Genomic DNA, 27,853 nt, shown 5'->3' with positions numbered 1-27,853 from the left:
GTTTTAAAAGAACCACTAATTTGGGAAAAGTTTATTTTGATCATGTCCCTCGTGTACAGGACGTTTCCTCCTCTCTCCCAGCTGGTTTTCTCCCACCTCCTGGGTTTCTGTGCCTGTGGTATTCTCAGCACCTGTAATGCTGCAGGCATTTGTAGGATATGTGAATACCCAATTTCCTCCCCCTTTTTGATGTCCAGGCACTTTAAAAGTCTCTCTTCTCTTCTTAGCTATTCAGTAGCACAGTAGTTTCAGCTAATGCTGTCCCAAGATTTAAGAAAGAAGCAAGTAGAGACAGGCTGGCTTCCTAATCCCTATAGCAAGGAGCAACATTTGGGGAGGTTTTTATTTCAGAGCATTAAAGTTTTCCTGCCATAATCGAGAACTTGGATAATTATGGTGGCTGTATATAGTTACTTCACCTTTTAGGGTAAATAAACAATCTCTGAAACAATCTCCTTGGCAGAACCAACTTGGCAGTCCGTTGCTGCTGAAGTGGTCTTGAGATTTAATGTAAGAATGCAGTGGGCTGGCTGTGGCTTATAAATCCACCACACTGCCAGCAAGTGTGGTTATTTTCACCCAAGTGAAAATCATGGGTTGGAATTGCGGTCTTTCTGAAATCAAAGGGAGTTTTTCTACTGACTGCAATGGGGCAAGGAATACTTTCCTTGTTGGTCTGTTTAGGTGTGGAGATACAGCTTGTTTTGCTTTATTTTATTTTGCTTTTAATTGGGACTGAATTGGTGGGTAGCTGTTAATGAGCGAGGAGGTAACAGTATACATTCTGGCAGAGACATGTACACACAACCAGAGGAGCAGATATTTTTAGATGCATTGTCAAATTGCCCCTAATAATATTAAGGTAGGCTTGGTTTGCAATGGTTGCACAATTTAAGGCTTTAAAGGCTACCTAGGATTAAGTCAGGTTTGTCACTGAAAACAGCAGAGAAGCTAAGGAGCACTTGTCTTGTGTTTTACTAGCTTATCTATTTCCTTATTTAGAGCTCAGTCCTGTCCTTTGCCTCATGTGCAAATCCAATCCAGGCTGATGGGAGGTGTAAATCACAGGGACCCAGCCTCCTCAGGAGCAGTATTTTCCTTTCCCTTTCTATTTTAAGCTTTGTATGTCATTTGCAGTGGAAAATGTGATCCGAAAGATCAGAATTGGTAGTTTGTTACTGTTTAAAATGCTGAAACAGGCTATGTTTCAGTAAAAAAAAGTTTCTTTATGTACTGTACTGACAGTCCTACTGTAATGCAATGCAGAGACGGCTGAAACAGGCACTTCATTGAGAACTGTCTATCTTCCACTGGGGTCTGGCTTTCAAATGGTTTCTCTGAACTCTTAATACAGTATTTAATTTCTCTGTGCTTCTGGCAGGTGTGTTGCCTAGGAGAAATATTAACACTGAACTTTAATGCAGGTGACTTAGGAGTCTCAAAAACAGTTTTATGAGAGCTGTCTATTTCATAAAGGGAATTATAACTTCTGGATGGTTATTCTTAGCCCTCAAACAACACTGTGAGAACTGGCAATGGCTGTAAAATACACTCTGATTTCAGTTTGTGGAGTTATGTGAGAAAAGATGTTACAGATGGTGGGCAGGAGTGTAAGCTTTTCAACCAATATTATTCATTTGGAAATCACCTGTCCAAAATGTTCCTATTGTGATTACTGCAATTGTAAAGTTAATGAAAGGAAGTTGTTTTCGGAGGCGGGGGGGGGGAGGCGTATTCGGTAGATTTGACAGCACTTTGAGTACGACTTAGTTTGGTCTTTCTGTGCAAAATAATCCTTATAAACAGCAATAGGGAGCAGAACTTTTCTAATATTTAAAAATCACTTTTCTCAAGATCAGGCTGCACCAATGCAAAAATTGCAACCCAAATATTACATAAGTTCTTTTCTGACAATTCAATTGCCCCATTTTTAAGTTCCAGTCTTGGCTTCCAAGCCATCCTTTTGATGTTTGATCTCGACTGCGCTATCTGTATCTTATGTTTGGTTTTTGCCTGTTCTGAAATCACGCTGTGGCCAGCTGTGGCACATGGAGTTTTGGTATCATAGAATGAGCACCGTTTCCCATGCCTGGTTTTCTTCTTCGAAAGAAGATAAATCCACATTTGTCTTGGCTGTCTACAGTATGACTTTGTAAAGGGTCTTATGTTCTGGGCAAGCTCTGTTCATGCTGGCCAGGGAAAGTGGAGGTAGTACTCAACTATCAGGCAGCTAGATTAATTATGGCTCTCTTGCACTGTTTTTCCTCAGTTCCAGTGTCACACCATTCACACTTCCATTCTGACAGTGTTTTCTGGTACAGTTGTAATCACAGTTCAAGAACTTGACAGGTGAAAGCATTTCTAATGAAGCTTAGCTGCGTTATGTGGAAGTGCCCAACATTGTGTGTGTTGATGTTGATGTTGACCTGGAACGTAGCTGTAAAACCATTCTTAGAAAGATGGGCTGTGTTTAAAACACAGCTCAGCCTGAAGCTGTGCTCAACAGTGCTTTAAACAATTTTTGTCTTTGTGGGGTGTAGAGGTAAGAACAAGTGCCTTTTTGGTTGTGAACACACTTTTTGTTGTGTCCACTGATGAGTCCTGAAGAGCTTAGGCAGATTGCAACTGTGCTAGTGGCAACCCAAGAGAGAAAGCAGGGTGGGATCCCATCTCATCACACTGCTGCCCAAGCTTCCAGAGAGTCAGTGACTGACCGAAAATGTTACACCCTGATATTGTTAAAAATGGCACACAGTCCCAGCCCTGGTGTGCCCCCGACTTTTGTGAGGTTCTCCAAAGACGAGGAGTGGAGAATCTGCTGGCTGGCAGAGCTCTCGGGGTGCCCAGCCAGCTGATTCAGCTAGGGTATGTATGGAGCTTGGTGTATGCACAGCAGTTGGAAATATTTAGTTCTGTATACACCATGCTCGTATGCTCAGGACTGGACATGATTATCTTCCTCACCTCTGCAGTCTGTTTGTTAAATAGGTCATGGTAAAGTTTTTGCCCATAATCTGCGTGGGAACTGTAAAGCATTGTTGGAATGAGCTTTTGTTCGCCAATTTGTGCACTACATGGGAAGCCCTCTAGACTTATAATACTGTTATAAAGGGACTGAGCTGGGTTCAGGATGGGGACAGCTGTCATGTACAGGGGGTGTTTTTGTGTAATTTTGATCAGAGTGGATTTTCTCATCATCTGCTTTTGGCGTTTTCTTTTGCCAAGAATTAAAGGGGAAAAGTAAAAAGTAAAGTTCGAGCCTGCAGATGTTTCATGAGCTGAGTGCTGCTGTTAAATCCACAAGTTCTAAGGAGATCCCTGCTTGGGGAGAACAAAAATATCAAACCAAATGCTGGCCCTGCACTTTCAGAGAGATGTCTAGATTTTTAGTCTTCCAATAATACATTCCGTAGCCAGTTATATTTGTATTTGAGTCTGTATTTAGGCATAAAATTAACAGACCATTTGGGGTGATAGTTGCATAAAAACTGTGTAATCCTCATTTTAATTCCCGGTTTTGCCTAGCAATAAGCATTTGAAATTTGGACCTCTTAGCATTGTTCTTTGAAGGTTCTGGGAAAGTTTGAGTACCAGTGATTCATTCATTCCATACTTGACAGTTATTGCCTAATTGGACGTAACGTCTCTGGACAACTTGTGAAGAGGAAAACTTAGATGGTCACACGGGACAATACTGCATTACAAGAAACTGTGGGAGGGGAGGCCATAGCTGATAGCAATATGGGTTTTCTACAGGAAACTCAGTTGGATTTGCTTTTATTCAGTGTTACTTTGTTTTCTAGAATGATATGTGTTCTCACCTGTGTTCTAGATTGCCTTTCATGTAATTTCATTCTGTTAATACCTGTGACTTTTCTATTGCTCCCATAATAAAAGAAGCCTATATAACATTGGTCAGGTTTATCAGCATTGAAAAGAGAAAATAAAATGTCCTACAATAACGGTGTGGGGGAGAGAGCATCTGTGCTTAAGAGACAGAAAAAGAAGCAAACAGTGTGCTATTAGTACCTGTGAGTAATCTGTCAGGAGGATAAGTCCTTTCACCACGTTCATAGGATCTCCAGTTGCTGAGAGCATTTTAGACATTAAATCACCATACCCTTGGAAAAATGTAACTGGTCTGAGTTGGACATCAAACAGAATGGCTGACATGCCAGCAAAGGAGTCCAGGTTTTCCTCGCCTTCATCAGGAGTTGCAGCTATTATGGACTCTAGACCTTGAGCTTCAATCACTACCTAAGAAGCAACAGTGATACAGAATCAATGAAAAAACTCTGCCTGACCCAGGCTGTTAACAACCCTACACATTTTCTTTATGTCTAAGAGCCTAACTCTAATTTATGAAGTTGTAGGTGAAAAAGTATGAGGTTAAGACTTAAGGGAACTAGGTAGAGCAGCTAGAAAAATGGAAAATAAAATAATCTCACAGCATGTTTTTTCCCTTTAGATGCAGGCAGAATTTGCCCACATGCAGCTCACAATCCCAAGCCTCCTTTTCTTTCAAACAGATTTTCCTTTATTCATATGACTATTTTCCACAGACATTTGGGAAGAAAACCCAAAGGTGTTCCACTGCGCAATTTTTGTCCTGCAGAAATTTAGGAGGATTATAATATTGAAGGTAGTTGCCAACATTAAGAAAAGGCCAAAAAGAGGCCTCTCATTTAAATCTCTCTGATTCGTACATTTGATCTACTCCTTGTATTTCCATTCTATGTTATATCTGAAACACAGGACTTGATTTTACAACCTCGCAAAGCTTTTACTGATTACATCAGATAAACAGTATAGGCTTTAACCAGAGACAGAACTTGATATATGATGCAGAACAAAACACCTGTCTTTTGGTTAGGGCAAACATGCGCCTCATTGACTGTTGTGGGTTTCTTTTTCCCCTGTTATTGGCTTGTTCTCTGCCCTGTGCAGCAAACTTTATGGTCTTAAGCATTAGCTGAATTGATTTAGAAGCTGTAAGAAGAGGACCACATACTGGCTTAATTTTTATGTATGGTGTGGCAGTTACCTGGCTGGCATGAAGTTCAGCATTTCTATCGAAAATATGGATGTTCATGTTACTTCTCCTTAAAATGCCAGAGCCTGAATAGAGGATGTCAAGGCTGTATGTGGATGATACATCGGGACCACCTTAATTAAAAAAGAAAGAAAGTACCTGTGACTAAACTAGTGGATTAATCAAATGTTTGGGAATACAAACAGGGTTAAAAGGCAGTTTCATGGCTACATACGTGTAATATAGCCAGAGTAGGCAGAGGAAGAGCCCATCTTGGAGAAGCGATCATAGTTATGAGCACGCATGTCCTTCAGAACTTGCCGAACTATTTTGCTGTGGTATTTCAAAACAAACAAACAAACAAAAACACAGAGGCACAAAAATGATATGGTACCAAATGTATTACTCTTCAGTAGAAATATCAAATTTGAGAGAGGGTGAATTTCCCAGTAGGAAAGAGGGTCTTCAAAACCCTCACATTTCCCCACTAAAAATCTGCCCGAACCCAGAGTCTCTTTTCCAATTTCAGCTACTCCCTGCAGTCATAGGTAGAAAAGCAAGCAAAGGTCTTGCTTGAAAATTAATGGTGTTGAAAAAAAGAGGTATTTTGATTATTTTCATTCTAGTGTTGTGATGTTTAAAATTTTTGTGGTTCACTTGTTCTTAAAATATAAAAGCAAGGGCCCCACTGAGAGAATTAAGACCAACAGATGACATTTCTTACAGTAATGCAAGTTAGATGCCTAATTCTTATTTATACCTCCGCAAATGTGAATAGCTATTAAATGAATGTCATTGAAATGTAGAGATTTATTCTGAAATATCAATACTTAAAAGTGACACAAAAATCAGGCATCCTTTTATACTCTCCTTAAATTTTACAGTAGTAATTAATGAGAACCTGTGTGTTCTTTAGGTTTCTGCAAAGAAGTAAGGATGAGCTGTATTTATTTATACTGAACTTAATGTACCTTGCAGGCATTTCAAATTGAAGTATATCTTGGATCATGGCGAGCATGTACTTGTTCATTTCCAGAGGCAGCTCACCAATGGAGAGCAGGATGTTTTTCACTTCCATGTAGGATGGGTTACTGTTTAAGATGATAGCAGCTGCAGTGGTTCGCACTGTCTTTTCGTGGACTTTATGATTCTGGTGGTATATCCTGTTCATTGTTTCCTTCACCTGGTCAGGAAACAGATTATTCAGTCAGTGCTCACACAAATGACTGGGCAAAGTACAGATTAGAATCTCGTTTATAATATTAGCTTAAGCTAGCTCCATAGCTAAGGCTAATACATAAGGATATTTTTTCAGCACCCTGTTTTTCGTGGTCCTTTTGGAATGTACGAGATGTGTATAGCTCAATGACCATACGGTCAAGTGGGGCATCTGTTATGTTCTCTCAGTCACAGTCCAAATACAGCCTTCCTCACTGATTTTCACAGCGAGGCTGTAAAGAAGTAGGAGCACTAAGATCAAGATACTGTGGCAGTGATAAGATCAAGAGAGAGATTTCCTTGACTGTTAAGGGAATATGTACTTTAAAAAAATGAAGAATCTTGCAATTTTAATTTTCTAGATAGTGCCTGTGGTGGCCTCATGTCTCTGAGAAAGTTGTGACGCATCTTTGTTACAGATAAGTCCACGGAGAGCCATTTAGCCCCACTGACAGAACAGCGTCCGGCATGTTCATTGCGGAGCAGCACCCTGACAACGTCAGTCACAGCTGCCAGCGGTAGGTATGAAATGGGATGCAGGGTAATGCAGCAGAGGCAGGACCTCATGTTCCGCTATTTTGTATGTCTTCTCTTACTCTTGGAGGCTGCAAGGTAAGATGCAGCTATTTTATCCTTCTCTTACTTCATGCATTCTCCCTAGCTATGTGAAAGCACAAGAAAGAACAGGGGTTACGCAGGTGCCCAAGTGTTCCTCATGTCTCCTGTACATCACAGAGAAGGCAGTGCTCTTGCGAAGGGAGCCCAGTTTTCCCTGCAGACTGCCTGCCTGCCTGCCACCTTTGATGTGACTCTGGAGCCAAAGACTGAAAGCTGGGATTTGGCAAGCAGGAACGTATAGTTTTCTGGATGGAACTGAAATGTGTATAATAATTTTCTGGAGGTAAAAAAAACATACGCGGGTCATCTTTAAAAAGAGTGGGACTGAGAAATGAACTCTGTTAATTTATACTTTATGTTTAATACAGTCTCTTGCACTTCTTTTCTTGGGCAGTATATTTTCTTACCTCTTTGGTAAGTAAAGAAGGATCATATCTCTGTAAGGCAGTGGTAGCAACATTGCTGATGGGCCCTTCTTCTGACTCGGCATACTTCAGAAGCAGTGGAATTGCTTCGGGAAGGAGTGCGTTCTTCAGTGCCAGCAGGTACATCCTCACGTTGTCATCTTTCTTAGCCTTCTCCAGTCTATTTAGAATCAGCCTTTTGGCTTCCACAACAGCCTAAAGAAAATCAACAGCATGTTTAAATGGTGATCATAAACCTACTTTTTCCCTTGCAGAAGTAGGAGGGGCAGGGCTGAGTTCTAGCATGTTTTTGTTTCAAAGCATCATTGCACAGGGTTAGCAAAGGTGTCATTTGTATGTCAACTGTATGTCGATGCTTCCTTCAAGCATAACCAAAGTGGCCATAGCCACAGTGACACCTGGTCCATAGATTTATCATTTGCTAGCTGCTCCTGCCCTGATTCAGGGACTTCACAGGTCTTACTTCTGGGGCCAACATGTCCCCACAAAAAAAGATAAGGGAAAGTGTTCTTTAGTGCTTCATAACATGATGTTATAAGAGTGCTTGGCAATTAACAGGGGAAGGAAAAAGGGATTCCTAAGGGCCATTCAGGTGCTCTGTGTCTTTTCAGCAGTGTGCTGCAATCCCGAACACAGATCCAGCGGGCTGCAGTGCCTTGTCTGATCATCCTCATCCAGCCTTCCTCTTGCATTGTTCTACGCATCTTCGGGGCAGAGTTGAGTACTTGAACCAATGAATGTTCTTCACAGAGCTGAAGTAACCTAAGGTGATTGCAGATATTAAATAGATCTTGAGTTCATCAGTGTTTCTCTGAGGACATGCAAAGCTTTTGGACAAGGGAGCAAAAGTACAGCTTCTACTGTACTAGGCAGTGAGAAAAAATTCTGTCAAAAAAAAAAGTTTTTCTGTCAAAAAAGTTCGGTCAAAAAAAAAAGTTCTGTCAAACAAGACCAAACTGGGACAAATCCACAGAAATGGGAAGAGATCAGATTAAAGCCTAAAGCTGACAAAATAGATGTCATTATTGAAAAAAAAAATCCTCTCTCTATCAAACATAGGAGTTTATAGGCTTATTTTAAAACAGGGGGGAATATGCTTCCCGTGTGTCTCATGCTCTCCCAGTAACATCAGCAGGAATCATTCACGTGTGTTGCAGACCAGAATTTGGCCAGCAGTGAACAGCAGATACTCACTGGAAGCTTGCAGCCTTCTCTGTCACACAGCTTTCTGATGAGCGCTCCCATGACAATGACAAGAGTTTCTCTGATTTCTTCATTCGCGATATCACCCTTGAACTTAGCCTGTTATGCAAAAGCAATCCTGTTAGTGTCTCTGTCTAAATATGACGAACCACAGTCTGTAGTGGGCTGAATACCCTCCCTCATTTCCTGTGAACATTAGTGCAATGCAAAGGCAGTGATGACCACAACGGCCTGGGGTCAGGCTAAGCAGAGCACTGCTCTATCATTACATATAATAGCTGAGTGCAATTTTCCCCGTGAGTTACATTCAGTGTCTCGAATAGTAGATTCATTTTGAAGCTATGTTTAAATTAAAAAAAAAGAGAGTATTAAATGGTTACAGGACTTTGATAAGGTAACAATCAAACAACCCTCAAATTGTTTTGCTAACATTCAGAATTATGTTTGTTTTCCAAGTAGTAGATACTGATAATATTTTACAAAGTAAATAGGCTTTCAGTCTGGACCTATGAATTTTTGTTGTTTCCAGGCTATATGCTAGCGGCACACTTAAAGGAAAACCTGGAAGGGATAAAGAAAGAAAAATTGGAAACAGCAACAGTTGTTTCCTCTTCCCTTCCCCTTTGACAGGAATGAGGCTCAAGAGTATTAACTCTGTTGTATTTGTTTTGTCCTTTGACTTACAGTTAAAGATTTCAGGAGCATTTCACTGGGGTGAGAAGCAAATCCACAGGCATACAGGAATCGCTCCTGCATGGCAAAAGCGCTTGCATCCTTAAAGTCAAGAAACTCCAGTATGGCCTCCAGGGATGCTGGGGTCTGAGCGGAGGTTACAGCATCTACTACCTGCGGACTACAAAGAAGTGGAAATGAACATATCATTGTAATGAGCTAGAAAATACTGAAAAGATTTTTCATATAGAAAGACTTTGCATATAGAAAGAAAGAAGCTAATGTGCTGAAAGATCTCTTCATTGCAGGCAAGAGACAGAAATTTTTACTCTTGTTGGAAAAAACTGTGTGCCTGAATTCTTCTGCCTCAAAATGGTAGATGAACTCCAGAAATTATTCATATCCATGGATAATAATATTTGAATTTATGCAAATATAGGATAAAAAAAGTATTAAAAAACCAGAACTATGCAAAGAGTGTTAAAGTTTACAGGACATGGTTGTAAATGGAAAAAAGTGTTTTATTTCTACATACAATGGTAACTAGAGAACAGGCTTCTACACTATCTGAATTACTCTCAGGTTTATCTCTATTGTTAACAACTGCTATAATTTGTTTGAAAGATCCTGACTGCATGGTGGGACTTGGAAATGCTTTCCAACTCCCAAATCTAGGTGCACATGCTGTTCATACCCAAACTCTAATATTAGGACAATATCCCGGGATGAACCATCCCCTTCTTTGCTGTATTTCCATCTGAAGGAAAATGGGCAACTCAAGAACAAGTTATAGAGTGTTTCAAAACAAGCAATTGGGATGAGAACCTTTGGCTAAGCTACAAAGCACGTTTGCCTTTCATTGTAGATACAATCTTGGTGGCTGAACAGTGTGCTGCAAATATATTATACTACAAAACCAAACACAGCTTTAAAAAAAAAAATCCTTTTCCCGTAGATAGTACTGAATGCTGGTTTTGCATTGCTAGGACATCACAAGTAGAACTGAATCTGTTTGCATGGAATTTGCCCTTCTATAGTTTTAAGTAACTCAAACCTTTTGAAAGCTTATTCATGATGACTTACAGTAGTTCTTTATTTTCACTTCTAATAATCTGCAGTATCTCCTCTTTCGTAGCTTTTCTGATGTTCTGAATGAAGGACAAAAAGCTTCTTGCTGCTTCAGCTTTGGAAAGTTTTTCAGGATACATATGTTCTCTGATGCTCTGCCAATGTTCAGAAAGCTGTAAAATAATTCACGTTATGTCAAATCTCTCAGATCGTGGTTTCAGTTCTCAAAATCAGACTTACTAAATGCAGATATGTGGGTGAGTTATTGCTCAAATTAGCTGAAATCCAATAGATTGCTGATTCTTTAGCTAAGTATTATTTAATTTATGATATCCCAGCACAAATATCTTTGAAACTTTTCTATAGCTGTCTCTCTTCCAGCACTTTAGTATTTTCTTAATAATGTACAACCTTAAAAGCAATCTATTTTGGAACAAAACATGATTATTTAGACTGTAACTGGAATAACGTGAATTCTTTCTCTTGCAAATTTATTGCGCTTTCTGGTGAATGCAGTGTTTGCCTTCTGTTCCCATTTTCTCCTAAGCGATTTTTTTTTTAAGTGGAAGATGCACAATCCTCAGTTTATAAGTTAATAATATTTTCTCAGAATATGGTAAGTTTATAACTGGTTTGTGTGGAACAGGAGTAAATGTCCCATAAGTAATTCCCATTCCTTATTCATAAACCTGCATAAGGTAGGGAGGGATTTGTGGTTATTGTACAAAATGATAGGTAAGATGGTATTAGAACAAGTATTGGCTTCTTCATATGTTGTTGCTGTATTTATTTCACACATCACGTTTTTGACCTGAATGAGCCAATATGGTACCAAAGCACCTATATCTGTCCTTCCAGATACACTCCCATAAGAAACTGGTGCAGGTATTTTGACCTTTCCTCTCTCACTTGCCTTTGCCTCTGTTATCTCAAATTATCGAGAACATTCCTTGGTGAAAACACAGCTGTTCTTCGCAGCAGTGTTTACTGCAGTTTTCCTGAGTGGGAAATAACACTAGCACCCATTTGACCTTTACTAAAATACTTCCCCTCTTCATGGGTTTTGTATTAGGCAATAACACTTGAACCTGCCGGCAAATAGAAGTGTTATCCAGCAGTACAGAGTGCAACTTCCATCAACTGTAACAAACAGTAATTAGGCAACAATGATTGAGACATAGGATATTTCCTGGGGATAAATGACCAGCTGGGAGGAGCTCATGTTCTGAGGCACAGATGGGTCTGTTAACCTCAACTGGTGATTAGTGCTTAGCACCAAGGTCAGTGTGGCTATTATAAGCTGAAATTGGATAAACATATGGGGCACTTTCTATTCCCCCTGTTGAAGTTGCACCATAGCCCGGCAAAAAATCTCTAACTTCATTAATCCTGTATTTTCTCCTGTGCAGAGCCCAGCTGTGAGGGCTGCTCTTAGTCAGCTTAGCCCATACCCTAGAGATGAGCAAGGTGGGAGATGCGAGCTGGAGCCATCTCAAGCAAAAGAATGTGGAGAGCAAGTCTTCCTCTTTGGGGGGGTGCTCTAACCATTCAACTGCTACAAGGAGCAGCTGCAATCTACTGCAGTGACCATGACTTTAAAAAACAGCATTCACAGTTGACTTTTGCGAGGGGCCTCATTCTCCTGATGTGAATGTCAGACGGTTTGCATTGAATACCCCAAGGATTCAGGCACAGATGCATGCGCTTCCACATGGCAACTCAGCCAACCTTGGACACGAATTTCTGTCTCTCTGACAGACAGATCAGACCAGAGCTCTTGTGGGCACCTTAGGAAAATTCAAGCCAAACCAAGAGGTCCTAAACTGAGCAGGAGTTGGGTTTGAATGTCAGTGCCTGATGGCTGTTTTACCAACCTACAAAGGTTGGCTACACAAGACAGAACAAAACCACCTCAATTTCAGAAGGGGCAAGCATCCATCCCTGTAGGAACCATGAGCATAACAAAAAATGTAAGAACCATGAGCACTTCTGAAAACAGCATGCTTTATGATGTCTAAACACAGAAATCTAGTCCTAAAATTAAATGTAAATGTTGGCCATAACCTCACAGAAGCTAGTGCTGCCATCTGTGAAGCGGGGGTAGTAATGGGCATTTTACCAAATTCATAAAGATAGACATAAGACCTGTTACGATTTAAAAAGGGTTTTGAAAATGTAAAACTGTAGGGCATACCATGTCAGCATGGCATTAATGTATACTATGATATATAAGTACCAAATGTTATGTTGCTGCTTTGGATACAGTGTTCTGTTTATAGACTCCATCTTTTCATAGCAGTTACTGTAAAATACAGTGAGAAAGCAGGACTTCATTCTCATCGTGCCATTAGGTTTATAATGACATAGCTCAATCCCCAGGCAGTGCTCTGGAATTATACCCTATGTTTGTTATCTTGGTCTGGAAATTATCTCTATAACTATTATGACAAACTGGGTTCCAAGTGACAAATTGGTCAGCATAAACCCCGATGGGCAGAGTCAGGGAAAAAGCACCTGTCCCTGATCTGTTTAAGATCCCTTGATGCTCCCTGCTTAGAACTGCTCCAGCATGCATGGAGCATCATTTCTATTTAATTTCCCCCAACATATTTTATCTTCTCTGCGGCTCAACAAGCGTCAGACAAGATAAATTATTACAGTGCCATGCTACTTCCAAATAACAAGCACAAGTTCCCATATAGTAAGGTATTTGTGCTCATAAAGAGTATCTCTGGAGGACTGAAATTGTGTGTGCTGAATAGAAGCCCTACCTTGCTTATCAAAAACTGACAGAGAATAATAATTTTTAGATTAATGTTCCCATTCACTCCACAATGGTAATAGCATTAGAACTATTTGCTAACAATCACTGTAGCAATTTATATTAGTTTATGATTAATAGCATCAGTAAAACAAACAATGATGCATTTACAGTATCAAGCTCTTAGTAGTCTTAAGGTGTCTTAAATATAAAAAAACAAGATTTTTTTTTTTCCCAAGGGAAAAATGAGAACAGTATTGGACTTGCCAAGAATACTAAAGCCCCATTTTATACTTATAAAATACCTACAAAGTCTTTTAAATAAGAGACTTCCTTCAGGGTCAGGCAGTAAGAAGAGGCTAGATATATTACCAGCAAATGTTTAGCCTGCCTAAGGAATGGCTAACTACCTTTAATTTCTAGGAACAGTTCAGCCCCTCCATGACAGAATTGTTTATAAACACTGGCCAACCATCTTAAAAGTCATATCCCACTCCATTACCTGGAGAAAATAAGCTCCTGCCAACTCAAGGTTGGCAAAGATGAGATAAAACAAAAGGGTGTTGTATTTTCTAGTGGTCTTGAGAAATACTGCACTCAATCTTTGAAAGAGAGCAAAAAGATTGGTACTTTTAGAGACAGATCTTAAAACACCGTTGTGTGGTGGAGCACCATTGCCTCACTACTGTTCTCCCCACTCTGGAGCATATTTTATATTGCTACGTTAGACCTCTCCTAGTGGGCTGCTTGGACAGAAACTTCTTTCACACTTGTTCTGCTCAGCTAACTGACCTGACGTCCAACGAGCCTGTGTTTACTTACTGAAGGACACTTTTTGCATTCAGATTTGACTGGCTCTGCTACTAGTGGCACAGCAACGTAACTGGGGTCCAAGGTCTTGATAACACTGGCAACTTGCTTCCCAGCGATCAGTCCAGGGCCAGCTTGTACCAACTTCAGTTCCAGTCGCTGCCTGTGCATCCATACAGTGAAAACGCCATTAGAGCTCAACCGTTAGAGCAGAAATGCAGAAATCACAGCAAGAGGAAACAAAAAACCCCTACACAGACCAAAAATATAGAACACAGACTTATTGAAGTCTCATTTTAAAATGTCCAGAACATGGCAAGTCTATGGCTTTTTTAAGGTAACAGAAGTATCTGATACCAGCAGAATTACTGCTAGCGGTACGTGGCATAAAATACCTAAACAACAGACTTTCTAAAGTATGGATTTATAGCACCTGGTAAACAGCCTTCAGTAACCATATGCATTCTGAAATGTTTCATATATTTGTTCATAAGAAGACCTGGAAAGTGAGAATTTGAATGTACATTTTTAATATCATAATACTAATATACTCCTAATAACGAGATGCCTGAATCATTTATCTTGTATGAGTATCTTCAAACTTTCAGTGTTTTGGAGTCTGGAGTCTAACACAGATCTAGGTTTCACTGTTGTTTCCTTTCTATGCAGCAGATTTTGTTTTTTATACTTCTGAACTTTCACATACTAGAAATGGAGATCCATTTGAAGTATTTCTTAAGAAATGAGAGGACACAGAAATGGAACACCTACAGAAGTAATGTGTTGCTTAAAATGTTTTGTCTGATTCCAGCTGTTTCCATTTAATTTCTTATGAATGTTATTATTTATTATTTGCAGTATAGTAGAGCCCTTAATCAAAGTTGGACTAGGTACCATACGGATACAAGAGAGACCTAAATCCTTACCTTGAGAGCTTAGAGCCTTAGATCCTGATGCTATAAGACATACACATATAACCTGACTTGAACCGCTAGTCCTGCTAATATCAATGACAGTCAAATTGCCCAACTTACTTTGAAAGTATTCTGGCACCTGTTTTTCGTCGGGAATTCAGAAGGAAAGCATAATTTTCTTCTGCCTTAATGGATTTAATGAAACTGTCTTCCAGCACATAAATTGTGGCAGATGTGGCTTTTGTACTGACACCTAAAATCTGAAAATAATTAAAAAATAAACCAGAAAAAGGGCTGATCAATAAACAACAGAATAGGAAAAGAGCTCACTGTTCCACATCGGGGCAAAACTCGAAATAGACCAAATGAGGAAGGTGCATGTGCGTTGACAACATCTCAAGCTAAGCTTACAAACCAGGATCCTCCAGTTCTCAAGAATTCCTTCTGCAACAAGAAGTCACTCACTTCTGCACCATGTGTTTCAAATTCAGTATATACCAGAAAAAAAAGAGGAGGGAGGATGGGACGAAGTTATGAGCAGGCTGTAACTGAGAAAATACCCAGTACTATATTTAGTTAAAAATACACTTTAAATAAAATAAGAAGCTTTTCTAGAGAAATGTTTTGTAAACAAGATTGTCATGTTCACACCTGGGAAGCAAAGCCAGCCACCTTGCTTGATCTGTTTGTAAACAAGATGGAGTCTTTGTGGCAAGTGTGAAAATCAGGAACTCAGTTATAGTGTTAAGGCGGTTTATTAACAGAGCCTGTGCTACCTTTGTACTTCTCTGAGCTGAGAAAGGTCAGTTTCTGACACGGAGAATCCCAGTGCCTTCAGCACGTGTCCAGCCTGCACTCAGCAATAACCACTTAGAAAGGCATTTACTAGTAGTGAGGGACCACTAAGGGCTTCTGTTACCTCTACGGCACATCTCCTACGTTACACCTGTGCATTAGGGAAGCCTTTGACCTTCCAGACAAGCCTGACAGGGCTCCATTCAGGAGTCAGCATCTTGCCTAGCGTTTATTGTGTACATTAAATGCTGTGGTTTAGCAGCTGGGAAAAAGGTTACAATTGTCGCTATGACTGTGACTGTATATAGTGTATTCCTCCAAAGAAAAAGAAGCCTCATGTTGGTTAAAAATTTGGTACAGCCAGGACAAAAGTGCTGTAAATCTGCATAGAAACTAAAATATATTATGGATGATAGTCAAAAATTATGAGAATTGGTGCACTTAATGTCAGCTGAGCTAAGGTGGTTTGCACAAAAGCAGAATCCACCCCCTGTTCTCCCCATGGATACTACATATGAAATTTCTACTAGTAATACTACAAAATGTACATGTAGAATTTGCTTTCTGTAATGCAAGAAAGGACTTTTGAGAAAATGAGTAGTAGCTATTAAGGATATTTTTTTAAATAGGCAGAACAGGTTTTATTTTGTTAAAGAAATCATACCTGGTTGTGGCTGGTAAATCCTTGGTTTTCTATTTCACAGGAGTCCAGGGCTTTTATTTTAGTCACTTGATCTTGCCGCACATGGTAAGTAGTATTGCATTTGCCAGATATGTCCACCTTGAAAAAAAGAGTTAGATTAGGACAATTGCTTGAATTTATCTTTGGGACCCTGGAACACCTTCCAAAGATAAATGATTTTCTCTGCTGTTGGAATCTTTTACATGAGGTGCTGCACTGTTTGGGTTTGTTTACCAGTTTTGAAGGTATCAGTGTTTCTAACTACCTGCTTTGGATAGGCAGGGGTACTTTTCATTAGATGGCTACAAAGGAAAGTAACAATGTTTGTTTAAACAAAAAAAGTTAGGAAACACCTGGCAGTTGGCATTATACTTATGAATTTGAGTTAAATTCCAGCTTTGCTCATGTGGACAGATGTAAAAATTTAACAATGTAATGCAGCTTAAATGGATGCAGCTAAACCATTGCTAACTTTGTCTGATTTAAAATGACCTAATCCACTGAATTGAGTTTAGGAATCAACTGACTTTAAACATCAGTATAATCTCTTTTATAGTGACCTGGTTTAAGTTGATATATTACCAAATTCTGCTAAACTGGTAAGAGCATTTTAAATCAAATAGATTTCACCAGTTCTTTATGTTAATCGCAGCAACTTGACTTGTGTCACCAAATGTTCAGAAGGCTGTCTTTACATTCCCAACCTCAAATGCAATCAAAGGCTGATTTCTGTCACACTTCACTCTTTCTGAAGTCAGCGGGAGCCACAGGTCTACCTTTCAGGGCAGACCAGGCTCTGCCTGTTTCTCTGATGATGATTATTTCACCAGTATAGTACCATACCTCACGGGCAGCACCAGAGTGCAGCTGTAGCTGGAAAAGGCTAGCCAGACCTCTCTTAATGTTTTGAGTAAAACCAGGTTCATTTTGATATGAGTAGAAGTTTTTGACCTGTAGGAATAAAAACCAAGTATATAACAAATCTGGTTAGGTGAGAAGGGAATAGTGAGGATCCCCTCTAGAAAAACTCCCTTTATTTTTTCCTGATTGGGAAACTGAATTTGGACCTGTTGTCCTTATTTAAGCAAACTCCAGAGTCTGCAGGGCCTGCCAATAACACTACAAACATGTTTCAGGCTTTAGTTGTACCTAAATACCGTTTTAGTGCAGTAAGCATCTTTCCTGCCTGTTAATTAGAAAGAATTTAGAAGGGAAATGGGAAACTACATAATTTCACAAGTCATTCATTTTTCTGCATAATCCTCAGATAATCTCTCCCCACACGCACATAATATCTGTTGCACTTTAATCACAGATTACAAAAACCCAGAATTAATCATAGGTAAATCACAGTTAGAATGGTTTAAATGACGTGTCAAACACATCACAACCTTTGCACTTCATGGGTCAACTGTTGTCTTGAGCCTCTCCTCTGGTAACAAGACTTTGCACCTCCACTTTGTATTCAAGGTGCTTTAAAAGTGCACTTTCAGGAACTGTAAGTACAATCAGCATGTTATCTTGGGGCAACCCTGGAAAGTGAAATCACTGTGCCAGGGATGAAAGTATCACACCACAGAGAAATCATAAAAGGAGCGTACAGACTCTATTACCTGAGAAAAAGCCCAAGTTTTTAATACTACATCTCAATCTTAGTGTGTGAACTACTTAATGTAGTGGGAGCAGATGTATTTTGACTGTGTTGTTCTGATACCTCTGTCCTCATTTAGGGATGTGTACAGTTGGGAGCCAGTGCTGCCTTGGTTCTTTTTATGTTGTGTAAAACTGATGACAAGGCTGAGTCTGAAAGTTACTGATCAGGCCTGATAGCAGCTGCAATTCAGTAGGCTGAGCTGGCGGCCAGGGTATGTGTTCAGTGCCTATTTACAGCAGGAGGTAAAGATCCTGCCGGGATAGGGTGTCACAGCCCCCACTCTGCTCTGCAGAGTCACCTTCAACCTTCCTTCTTTCTCACTGCCCTTCTGCCCACATCCCACCCGCCCACTTGCTCGGGCTGCGGAGGGGAGAGCGAGGCTCTTGGCCTAATGCTCCTGGCCACAAGCAACGAGAGGGTGAAGAGGAGGCAGGAGCAGCCACGGCTCAAGCCTTGCCACTCCCTGGCCAGAGCAGTAGGCTGAGCACAATGGGACAAGTGGGCAGCTCCTCAGGGAAAAAGAGGGGGAGATGGATTTTCTTGATTCCCTTCCTGAGCAAGACTGGGACCCTGAGAGCTACAATTGGACATGGGTGCTCCTGCGGTGGGACAGTGCTTCGTTGCTCTCTCAGGGCAAGCTATAAAACCCAGGCACACACCGAGACACACCTGCTCACTGTCCCATCCTCTTCTGATTTTTGGAGACAGTTCTCAGCAGAGGAACAACATGAAAGGCTGTTTCAGTATCAAGCTCATTAACTTGGGACCACTGAAACTGCAGGTGACACTGAAGTAAATAAGCAAGCCAGAGAGCGGGAAAAGCAGTCACGCTAAAGTATTTGCTAACACTGTTCCTCACAGATTTGGTATAACCTCCCTCATGACAAACTGTATCTCCTTTTCTGCCTTCAGATCTTGGATAAAATTCTGGCCTCACTGAAGTCAACAGCACAGATCTTACACAGCAATTGTGCATATATCTACATGGTACCCATATATTTGTGGCCAATCATCTGCTGTTTAGTTCCATACTGTATGGTGTTTTCAACGCACAAGAGGCTTGGGCTGGAAGGGCCCCTTGTACAGGTAAATTACAGTCTGTTCTAAACTATTGTATTTCGTATAAAAAGATAGGACACGATGGCATATTAAGAACACTGAGAGGATAGTGAATTGGTAAATTCTGCAAGCCTGTAAGAAAAGATTTGTCTCAGGTTTCCTCAGGGATTGAATTTTAAAAGACAGGGTCTTACTTTTCCACGGACTAGCTCAAGAACTATGGGCCTCTGTAAAGCTTCCAGATATTCTTTCCCGATGATCTTCTCTGTGCTTTTTCCTTTGAAGATGTTTTTAGCAGCTGGACGTTCATTCACATTTTCAACTTGAACATCTCTTATCTAGCAAAGTGAAAGCAGAGAAAACTCATGTAGAGAACAGTCTAGAATTGGCCTGCGGTAGGCTGGATAGACTAAATCACCTAATAAAACACTTTTTTTATTTCTTCATTTTTGGTTCTGATCATTAATCTTCCATGATTACTATGTCTATGCTTTCAAAAGAAACCAGCACTCATCACTGGGGAAATAAGTGGCAGAAAAACTTACGGTAAAGCTAAGTACCAAACCCAGTTTGTATTTAGCAAACGTCATGATTTGCAGCTAGAACCGAGGACTTCAGAAAACCTATTGCCCCTCGGGTAGGTGATTGCACACCGGTTGTTTGAAGCTATAGAAGCTGTATGAAGCAATTTCAAAATATAGGAGATATTCTGAAGTTCTGGCTCATGATGTTAGATATATTCTTGTGAAGTCTTATTCTATAGGAATCAGCTTATCGAAGAAGCTGGTTTTAGTTGATGAGACTAGAGAATAATAAAAGATTTGCCTCATCTTCTGAAAATGAGTTCTTCAAGATTAGATTAGCAGTTAGATAAATGCAGAAAAGATTGGGCATGTTTTAAGTTGTCTGATGGCATTAATTACCGTAATTTTGACCAACTGGTCATCATCATTGTCAGGATTTCTCCATAAGAGGTTGACATCCACACCAGAAGAAATCCGGTAGCCTGCACTTTTCTGCAGTGATGCTTTCACCCGATCAACATACACTTCAGCTGAGTAAGCAAATTTATATAACTTGTCATTATTTAAGCTTGGTCCAGTAGTGTGCCCTGTTTGGAAAAGAAAAACAAACAGTGTTTTAGAATTGACTAACTCACATAATCTGTAATTTTCTCTAAAAAACCGCCTTTAGAAAAATTAAAAATTTAATTGCCAACAAAAGATTTATGGGACTGATCCTGCTACCCTTGATTACAGAGGCTGTCCCACTGGAGCAGATGGGGTTTTTTTGTGATTAAGTTGACACTAATCTCATATATTTCAGATAAGAATGTCCACAAAATCCTTTGTTCTAGCTCTACACTTAAATAAATAAAAGAGAGTCAAATTCTTTACTGTGGATATGTTAGCATTAGAAATTAATCCAAAATCATTTGCAACTCAGAATATTGTAATTAATGATGCAATTTGTGTGCTTAGCAATTTGAAATGCACTTGATGTAATTTGTTGGAACCAACAGAAATTGTTCTCTGCATCTCTTGCACATTTATTGGGAATCTTTCCATTGGGAGCCTTGCCCAGGGGTAACATGAATGTTGGGGAAATATTTTTTAGATTAAATAATTAAGCCCTTGTTCTTTAGGCTAAATAATTGTCCCTGTAGCTGTGCCTCTGCTGTTAATTGATGTATTTTAAGGGATATAAAAGGCAAATTCTAGCATAAATGCAACTTGCATACCCAATGTATGCCATTTGTATCTGCATTAACAACAACCCAGCTAGACTGTTCTCTAGGGATTCAGTTGCACTCTTGTTAGTGTAAATGAAATCTGTAGTATACAAATGACTTTTATTTTTCCTTTATAAAACTACTTACTACCACATCCTTTCCTATCCTCTCTCTTCTTTCATGCATAGCCATGTGGGGAATGTGTGGCACCAGTGTCACAACTCTCTACTCAGCCTCAGGCACAGGAATTAAGACCGTGCCCCTAAAATCTGTGGCTGAGGAAAATAAATTTTTTCTTGAATACCCTTTAAATATTTTGTCACAAAGGGTATACATAATATCCCTGTTCACTATTTTCAAGGGCTTCCCTCCTCTGGTGCGGATGGCTACAAAGGTCTCTTCCACAGAAGAAAAACTGATGAAGTCAGTTTGTAGAAGGAAGGGAAGGGAAGGGAAGGGAAGGGAAGGGAAGGGAAGGGAAGGGAAGGGAAGGGAAGGGAAGGGAAGGGAAGGGAAGGGAAGGGAAGGGAAGGGAAGGGAAGGGAAGGGAAGGGAAGGGAAGGGAAGGGAAAGGAAGGGAAGGGAAGGGAAGGGAAGGGAAGGGAAGGGAAGGGAAGGGAAGGGAAGGGAAGTGGCTGTACACAAAGTGCTGTTACATCTGCAAAGTAAATACACATACAGTGACCTTAGGTGCTATCTGTAAGCAGCATGGTACTAGCCTATATGACCCGAATGCTGCATCACTGAATCCACTGGGAATTTTTTCATGGAGTCCAGGAGGTGCAGAGCAGAAACAAAAACATCACAACAGAGTTAACCTAAGAAAAGCAAAGTGCTGTCCTCAGGGAGATGCATCTCAGTCTTATGACAAGAGTAGGGGAAAAAAAAAAGAAGAAAAATCTATCAGAACATCTTAGACAAATTCTTAACCATGCTCTAATTTAATCAGTGTGTTCAAAGTCCCTTGCAGAGAATCAACAGGCTATCTTGATTTATGTCATGTCCCTCAGTGTTTTATTTGACTCTGCTAAATAAATTTCAAATCACTGCATTGGTAAAAAGGAAAACTAAAGTATTTTCTTATTTCACTCTCAGATTTTAAATCCCAGTTAGGTAGGTGCACAGTATAGTTCCAACACGGCTTTACGGATCTATTCTGCAGTGCTCAAAGAGTCCAAAAAACCCTTTTTTTAAGGTTTTCCTCACTTCCCTCCTCTGTTCACTCAGATGTCATAGCAGTAGGTTAAGGTCAGCTTCAAAGAACCTTTCCCCGAGGAAAACGGCGACCCCACCAATTTTGGTCTGCAAGTTGCATAAATTGGCAAAGCTAACAGAACTAAACTGACTTATGCTTTACACCAGCTGGAGATGTGGCGCAGCAAGTTTGGTAATCCCAGGGGGAGCAGCCTGTTTGCATGTGAGAGCTCAAAGCTGTGACTATTGATTTTTTTGCAGGGAGGCTGAAGCATTAATGTTGGCACGACGGGGCTCTTCTGGTTTTGCATGTCTCGTGTGTCCACTTCAAATCAAAGTCACCGAGAGGCGTACAACCCTTCCTTCAGGTTTACTGTGAAATTCCTAGCCAGTTCCCCAATTCCGCTCACTCCTATCAGCTTTGAAGCTACATTGCCCTTGAGAGCAGAGGGTGCTCAGTGCCTGCCCAGAGATGGCTGCGCCTTTCAGGGACACCCCTGGTTCCTTGCAGTACCTCAGAGCTGATTGCTTCCTGGTTCAAAATGTCCTTCATTTGCAGCAGAAACGGCAGTGCTGAGGATTTAGTATCGGCTGAGATTTTACAAATGCCACCCATTAGGTGCTTTCTAAACACAAAAAGGTGACATAGTCCCACCTAAAGACAAAAGGTGGGGGAAAAGCACGTCCAGGAAAAATTATCTGGGTGCTGAGAGACATGTGTCTTATTAGTTAAGGTGGTTGTGGTTTTGCTCCCTCTCTCTTTTTGGTTAAAAGCACCTTTCACCTATCCTCTTCCTTTTCCCACAGCTCAACCCATAGATCTTTTTTTCCTTTTGCAAGAGTTCCTCGCCTCTTCCTCCCTTTTAGCACTTACTTGTCCCCACATACAAAAGAGCTGTTCCCTCCTGAAGGAAACAGACGAGCGAGTGACGCAGCAGCTTCTTGCAAGTGTCATGGAAGAGATGAATAATTGCAAAGTATTTCTGGGAGTTAGAAGAATATTAGGTTCTGAAAGCTTTCACCATTTCATACGTGAAAACACTGCAGAAGCCAGGGCAGAAGACGCCTTTAGTTGCAAGACTGGTGTCACTGATGGAAAAGGGTGAACGAGTGGTGGATCATGATAAGAGAAGCAGCAGGGATGAGGCAGCATTTAAGGCAGTCCCAAGGAGTTAGCACTTGCCCCGGTGGAAATGGGGAAGCCAAGAGAGACATTTGGATAGCGTGGGCAGTTTGAGAGGCAAGAAGGATATCGGTGGCCGAGGGAGAGAGACACAGTGTCACTGCCCAGAACCAGTATTCAAAACAGCATAACTACATTTTCATGCCATTTCTCATGAAGAAAACACTGGTACTATTTAAAAAGGAATATTCCTACACCTTTCTGTTAGAAACTTTTCTTAAAAAAAACCCTGCCTTTAGAAGCTCTTTCCTTTGTATTGAGCACAGCATTGGCATCCTTGCTGCCTGTATAGCCATTTCAGCTGATGGCAAATGTCCCACTGACTGAGAAGGGAGGAGAGATGGACATAAAGACTGCCATCGGCCTTGCTCTCTTGGGGTCAGAAGTGCCTGCTTTCAAGGTGGAGTGCATAACACATAGTTTGAGTAGTAATGTTAAGTGTCTGTCATTAAGGGTAACATGCCAAGTCTATAATTAAATCATGATACTGTATAATACAGAAGGTTACACTGCATGAGTAGAGACAGCTGTCAAGTCCTGTGCCTTTTATTAATACATATGGCATGCACAGCATGTGTGTCTCTAACTACTTGCTGGCTCTACCTTCATAAATTATATTTGCCACTGCTTCTGATGCTTTAAAAAGCAAAACCCATCCGCTTCTTTGAAAACATTTTGCAAGTGGAACTGCAGTAGGAAACTTTCACGTGTGCTGATCTAGCTGACTTAAAAGAATATTCCTTCAATATTTCCAAAAGGGAGCATGGCCTGGTAGAAATGTAAAATACTCATCCTAATCCCAGCTCTGTCACTGAGGCACTGGGCCAGTAATTTAGCTCTCAATCTCTCTGCACAAGAGAGACATGAGACCTGGCAGAGCTGAAGGGAGGACTAATTAATGAGCAAATGCTTGCTCAGTACCCTGAAGATGTAAAGTGACAAGCAAATGTTACTTCACATCAAGAAGGAGCTTTGCTTAATTGATATTAAGGAGAAGTTGGGAAGAGCAAACACCAGAAATGTGGCATGTCGTATCTAGCCATAAACGTTACTTGTCAGTCTCGTGAAATACACTTACGGGTAGAGGAACTGCCTGCAAACTTCTCTGCTTTATAACTTCTGTCATAAGGGGGTACAGAGGTAGGGAAGAAGGTTGCTGCTCTGTGCTTACACAGATACAGCGTCCTGGATCCCCTGCAGGGAGCAGGAGACAGCACCCATGAAAGCACCTCTACAGCCTTTTTAACAGTTTAACCTAGGATGCCATACACACCCCCCCACCCCCCCCACTCCTCATCATGATGAGGACAGCCTCATTAAACTAAAGACTAGGTGTTGGCTCATGTTTTAATGTTGCTGCTCCTCTAAATTTAATGTCAGGTTGTATATGAAGGGCCACTACTAAAGACACCTTTCCTTGCTTCATACACTGGCACTGCTGAAGCAGACAGTTTCCAGATTTCAAACCCTTGACCTTTGTCAGGACACCTGAGTAAAGCCCGGCTCCCAGGGCTTGTGCAGACATCCAGGTCTTCATGACTTACTGCAGAGCAAGCTCCCCATGAAATTAAGGGGATGCTTGTTACCGACTTCAGTGGTAGCTGAGTCAACTGCTCAGAAGCTGAAATCTGGAGAGTCCTGAGCACTTCCTGGCTCTGCTCCACAGGAGCACTTCTGTGTGTTTAACTTCTGAGCGTGTGAATAGTCCCTTTCAAGTCGGTGCCCCCACAGCATGTCCTGACTAAGTAAGGTCAAGATCCCCAGTCTCCTGGCTCACACCGCTGGCCCTGTGCACCTGAAAATATTGTCTCCTCCATCCCCCCTGCTGGCATGAATGCTACAAGCACTTAAGCCTTTGTAATTACTAAATGCATTTTGCATTACTTAAGGACGGACTAGTAAAGAATGACCGTTTCTGATGCAAAACAGATCTGTATACACACACTGGTTATGCCTTTGCTGAGCCAAAAGCTGAACCAAGCCGGGTACAGACCTACCTTTAACAGAGGCTGAGTAGGTGGAAATGATGCAAAGGAACAGGACAGTAAGAAGAATCATGCTGGACTTCCCCAAGCTCCCGACCGCAGCATGAAGTGCGAGAGCCTCCAAGAAGTGAGCTGCTGAGAGTGGAGGGGCGCTTTGCGGAGAGAGCCTCCGTGTTGGCCACACTGTTTATCTAGATGTAGTAAAGGTCAGATTCCAAATTCCACACTCAGGTACTAAGTTCATTGAAGGACTTCCAGTTAATTATTAAGAACTAAGGTAACTGGTGGTTTCTACCCCATTTTATCAATCACCTCAGCTTTCATTTTTGAATACTGAGCCCACACAGACGCATTTCTGAGTGGGGGAGCCCACCTTCAGCCCTGGCAGAAGCAGGAGTTCCTGCCACTCCTCCTCTGTCTGAACGAAAGGGCCTTTGGGTCTGTTGCTGCCAGGGGCCAGATCCTGACCACTGCTTCCACTGTCTTGTATCAACTCTGTGAGCAAACCCAGAGGCAGATGCTTTTTAACAGTCTTCCTGGAAGCAGAAGTACATGGGATTTATCAGTGCCATCCCAAAAAGTGCTGCTACTTTGTTACAGAGACTCAGATGCAATGTCAGTTCCTGCTATATTGTATCATACCAAATAAATTCTCTTTCTTTCAGCAGCCCCAGCCCATGTATCACATCATTGCCGTGGCAGAGGTTAGAGACTGAGAAGAGGAGATAAGCCAGTCATTCTCATCCCAGCTCAGTGAAGAGTATCTGCTTGGCTAGATCTGGGAGCTGGGCAAACCAAGCCCTCCTTTTCACCCGTATTTTCCCCCTTTCTCATGCTCACTTCACCACCTCCCCTGATAAGCCCACACACTTCCCCGTTTCCTCCGAGGGTAAATCCCAGGCCATCTCGCACTAAGCCTCTAGGCCACAGGGCTCGCTAAAGGACCTCCTTGTCCCTCAGGTGACAGTGGGGTAGTAGGTCACCCCCCACGTTCCTCAGCACCCCCCAGGTGTCACAGCCTGTGAGGGGGCACTGTCTCCCCCAGCATACGAAGCCTCCCTGGCTCTGCAGGGAGGGAGGATCTGCTCCTGCTTACACAGCAGGCACACCCACGAGCCATCACCATGCTCTTTCGCTCCGCTTCCACAGGTTGCTTTAACAAGACTGCGAGCTTCAAATACCCTGACTGAACCAATGCTGCCCCAGGCTGTGTTCAGCTGCTCCCAACAGGCCATTTCTGCCAACAGCCCCTCTGTATTAGTAAGGGATCATAAAGTGAGAACAGCCTTTGCCTTGGGCGGTATAAATGCCTCCTTCGTTGCCTTGTGGTAAAAGAGAAGCCGAGCACCATCGATGTCAAACGTCCCCCAGCAGTGGGAAACAAGGGGTCCACGCCAACGCCCCTCACTCGCACTCATCTCTCTGCACCTTGTCGAATTCCCCCTGGAGCTCTTCGTGTATTGTGTGGGAGGGAGGAGATTAGTAGGAAACCCTGGGGACTGCTACTGCTTCTCCCCAGTTTGTTGTTATTTATGCTGCTTCTCCAGCACAGGCTGTGACATGCTCCTGAATTCAAGGGCCTGAGGCAGAGGACTCCAGCTGATCCTTTTGCTGCATTTGGTAAACAAGGACCTTGCCAGGCTTTCTGTGCTTTTTTGAAAAAAATAAGGATGCTATCTGTGTGCAAAACCAACTCTGGCTAGGGAGAGACCAGAGGTATGGATCCTGCTTTGGAAATGCAATGTTCACACTTCACTCACGGGGAGGAGTTGATGTGGGTCTGAAATCTGGAGAAAAGCAATTGTCCTCTTCTTCTGCTCTTGGGACACAGGAAATGTATTTGTTCCTTGAAATAAAGTTATTTTTAAAAAGGTCTCTCTTAGACACTACAATATCAGAGGCCAGTTCCCCTGCTGAGTTAAATCAGCATATCTCTTTGGATACCAGTGTAGCAGTGCCCGTTATAGAACTAAGGATGTAGCCATGATGTAGGGAAATAGTGTACATATATTTCCACATGCATATATATATAGACACCTATATACATACCTATAACGCATACTTAGTATATTCTTCAGACATCTTAAAAACAGGAGGCCTGAGCCTCACCTCAGTTATGCCCAGAATAAGTCAGCAGTGATTTCCTTGAAGTCAAATTACACCAATGAAAGAAGTATTGTGCCCACCAAAGTCCATTACATGCAGAGGTTGCAGGATCAGCCCCTCATGTACACTTCACGCCATGCTGGCATATGTGCTGGGGTCAAAGTATTACTGCTGCTGCACATTTTCCAGAGTCCAAACTATAAGTCTCATATCTTTATATGACCTAATAAAACTAATGAGATTTACTCACATCTTCTGAGGTCAACGAAATATTTTTGTCCTCTCTTCACAAGCGAGTGTGAAGATCATGGTTTTCAACTCAAACTTTCAGCTATGCGCATTGAAATACCCAAGTCCATCTTTGCCCTTCAGCTGGTGTCTGTGTGCCCCAGCTCCTGCTGTTTCAGTGAATAAGACGCCCCCCATTTCTGCCACGGGGGGCAAGGGGAGGGAGATGCACAGCCAAGCCACTGGCTAAAGGTGAGTTGTGCACGCCACTCGCATCCTAAGCCTCACCTCAAGAGCACTGCAGTCGGACCTGGCCCCCAGAGAGTGATGTCTGTGTCCACACCTGAGCCTCCACGGAGTATCTTTTCTCCTCTCTCCATGCTCTGCCTCTTGACCCGCAGTGCTGTTTGTACAAAATGCTTTGACATGCAGTTTTAAACTGTGGGGTGTTTAGTTTGTCTGTTGCTGGGGGGAACTCACCATTCGAATGAGCATCTTGAAAAGTCATGTTATG

At 41.6% G+C, this 27,853-nt stretch overlaps 1 protein-coding gene and 1 long non-coding RNA gene across 2 annotated transcripts in view; one reads left to right on the top strand and one right to left on the bottom strand.

The window, feature by feature from the left end:
* The window catches only part of MTTP (microsomal triglyceride transfer protein), a 29,040-nt gene extending 3,947 nt beyond the window's left edge, over nt 1–25,093 (bottom strand). The window contains exons 1-15 of the mRNA XM_075149608.1: nt 25,018–25,093; nt 19,835–20,022; nt 19,106–19,249; nt 17,042–17,149; nt 16,181–16,297; nt 14,842–14,981; nt 13,820–13,970; nt 10,252–10,409; nt 9,181–9,349; nt 8,488–8,595; nt 7,276–7,488; nt 6,004–6,215; nt 5,268–5,365; nt 5,045–5,166; nt 4,030–4,257 (exon numbers count right to left, since the gene is read on the bottom strand). Coding sequence (XP_075005709.1) covers nt 4,030–4,257; nt 5,045–5,166; nt 5,268–5,365; nt 6,004–6,215; nt 7,276–7,488; nt 8,488–8,595; nt 9,181–9,349; nt 10,252–10,409; nt 13,820–13,970; nt 14,842–14,981; nt 16,181–16,297; nt 17,042–17,149; nt 19,106–19,249; nt 19,835–20,022; nt 25,018–25,078 — 2,217 coding nt within the window. The 5' untranslated portion in view covers nt 25,079–25,093. The remainder of the gene's footprint in view (nt 1–4,029; nt 4,258–5,044; nt 5,167–5,267; nt 5,366–6,003; nt 6,216–7,275; nt 7,489–8,487; nt 8,596–9,180; nt 9,350–10,251; nt 10,410–13,819; nt 13,971–14,841; nt 14,982–16,180; nt 16,298–17,041; nt 17,150–19,105; nt 19,250–19,834; nt 20,023–25,017) is intronic.
* Nucleotides 16,220–19,920, top strand: LOC142082051 (uncharacterized). The gene is made up of 3 exons (XR_012673565.1): nt 16,220–16,264; nt 18,765–18,938; nt 19,870–19,920. It is a non-coding gene; the product is annotated as an uncharacterized LOC142082051 (long non-coding RNA).
* Nucleotides 25,094–27,853: the final 2,760 nt, after the last annotated feature.

This window comes from Calonectris borealis, chromosome 4, assembly GCF_964195595.1.
Source record: "Calonectris borealis chromosome 4, bCalBor7.hap1.2, whole genome shotgun sequence".
In the NCBI taxonomy this organism is placed as follows: domain Eukaryota; kingdom Metazoa; phylum Chordata; class Aves; order Procellariiformes; family Procellariidae; genus Calonectris; species Calonectris borealis.
Note: the sequence above shows the minus strand (reverse complement) of the source record. Positions and strands in the feature narration are given on the sequence as shown.